The following is a 1756-nucleotide window of genomic DNA, read 5'->3' as shown; positions in this document are numbered from 1 at the left end:
AGCTGCTGTAAAGTAAGCTCTTGTATCTACATCTAAACCAACTGTGTACATGTGATGACTTCAAACTATGAAACCTAAAACACCAATAGATAACATAGCATAAACCATTCCTAAGTAACCAAAAACGTTTTTACCTGATGCGGCTGATATAACTGTACTAATTATACCGAATCCTGGAATAATTAAAATATAAACTTCAGGATGTCCGAAGAATCAGAATAAATGTTGGAATAATATTGGATCACCTCCACCCGCTACTTCAAAGAATGAAGTATTAAAGTTTCTATCAGTTAAGATCATAGTAATACCACCAGCTAATACAGGTAATGATAATAATAATAACACTGCTGTTATTATTACAGCTCAACCAAATAAAGCTAATTTATGTAAACGTATACCAGGACTTCTCATATTTAATATAGTTGTTATGAAATTCATAGCACCTAACATACTACTTATACCACTTAAGTGTAAACCAAATATAGCTAAATCAACACTAGGTCCACTGTGAGATTGTATACCTGATAATGGTGGGTATAATGTTCATCCTGTTCCTGCTCCATTTTCTATAGTTGCAGATAATATAAATAATATTAAACTTGGCACTAATAATCAGAAACTTATATTATTTAATCTAGGGAATGCCATATCGGGACCACCTACTAATAATGGTAATAAGAAATTACCAAAACCTCCTATTAAAGCTGGCATAACCATAAAGAAAATCATCATTATAGCATGAGCTGTTATTATTGCATTATATAATTGGTTATCTGAAATATATTGTACTCCAGGTCCAGATAATTCTAATCTTATTAACACTGAAAAGGCTGTACCTATTAATCCTGAAAATAATGCGAACATTAAATATAAAGTTCCAATATCTTTAGCATTTGATGATAAGAATCATCTTTCTTGTCATTCTGTTGGTTGTTTTCATGATAACAACGAAGCAGTTTCTTCTTTTAATACTGCTGAACCCATTAATGGGTTTACACTAGAAAAATCTCTTTTTTGTACGGCTGTCAAAAATTATATTTGAATAGTCTCTTCAATAGTTGAATATAACTCGATATTTTTATAGTAAAATACTTTTTACACAAAAAATTTTAATCTAATATTCTCTTACATACTTTTTTTTATGTTACCTAATAGCTTAAACAAGCTATACTACAACTTACAGCTTATAATTATAAATAAATTTATTATTATAACTTCTTTGAATATATTTTATATGGCCTACATAGTGAGGAATTAAATTCCTGACCTTTTTGCAGGATAGGGAGGGTACCTAGAATCGAACTAGGATATACTATTCCACATACAGCTATTCTACCATTGAACTATACCCACCTAAATATAGTATATATTTATATACTATACTATATTTTTATTTTTAAATACGATATCGTACTAAATTTTTATTAATTTATATATATAATAAGTACTTTACAATAAGATCTACGGTTTTGTACCTATATTGTATGTTATTATATATATATATTATATTATATTATATTATTTTTATAAAGCTACATATAGCCTAATTTTTTATAAAATGCATAAATTGGATATTTATATAATATAAAATTATACATTTTTTATTATATTACTATATAAAAAATTATAGTAATATAATAAAGCCAAGAGAGAAATTCGAATTCTCATTCTTAATTCATGAAATTATTGTTCTACCGATTGAACTATCCTGGCAAATAATACATATTTATGCATTATTTTTATGTTGGGGCGACTC

General features: G+C 27.3%; 1 protein-coding gene across 1 annotated transcript; it reads right to left on the bottom strand.

Moving 5' to 3' along the window:
* Positions 1–485: 485 nt before the first annotated feature.
* N7503_012182 (uncharacterized protein) lies at positions 486–864 on the bottom strand (the record flags this gene model as incomplete). The annotated part of the gene is made up of 2 exons (XM_057071726.1): positions 486–566; positions 664–864. 2 exons carry the CDS (start codon positions 862–864, stop codon positions 486–488), a joined length of 282 nt encoding a protein of 93 aa, XP_056918337.1.
* Between the last annotated feature and the right edge of the window lie 892 nt (positions 865–1756).

This window comes from Penicillium pulvis, assembly GCF_028828015.1.
Source record: "Penicillium pulvis strain IBT 33274 chromosome Unknown scaffold_8_segment0_segment0, whole genome shotgun sequence".
NCBI classification, from domain to species: Eukaryota; Fungi; Ascomycota; class Eurotiomycetes; order Eurotiales; family Aspergillaceae; genus Penicillium; species Penicillium pulvis.
This window is presented reverse-complemented; position numbering and strand designations above follow the sequence as displayed.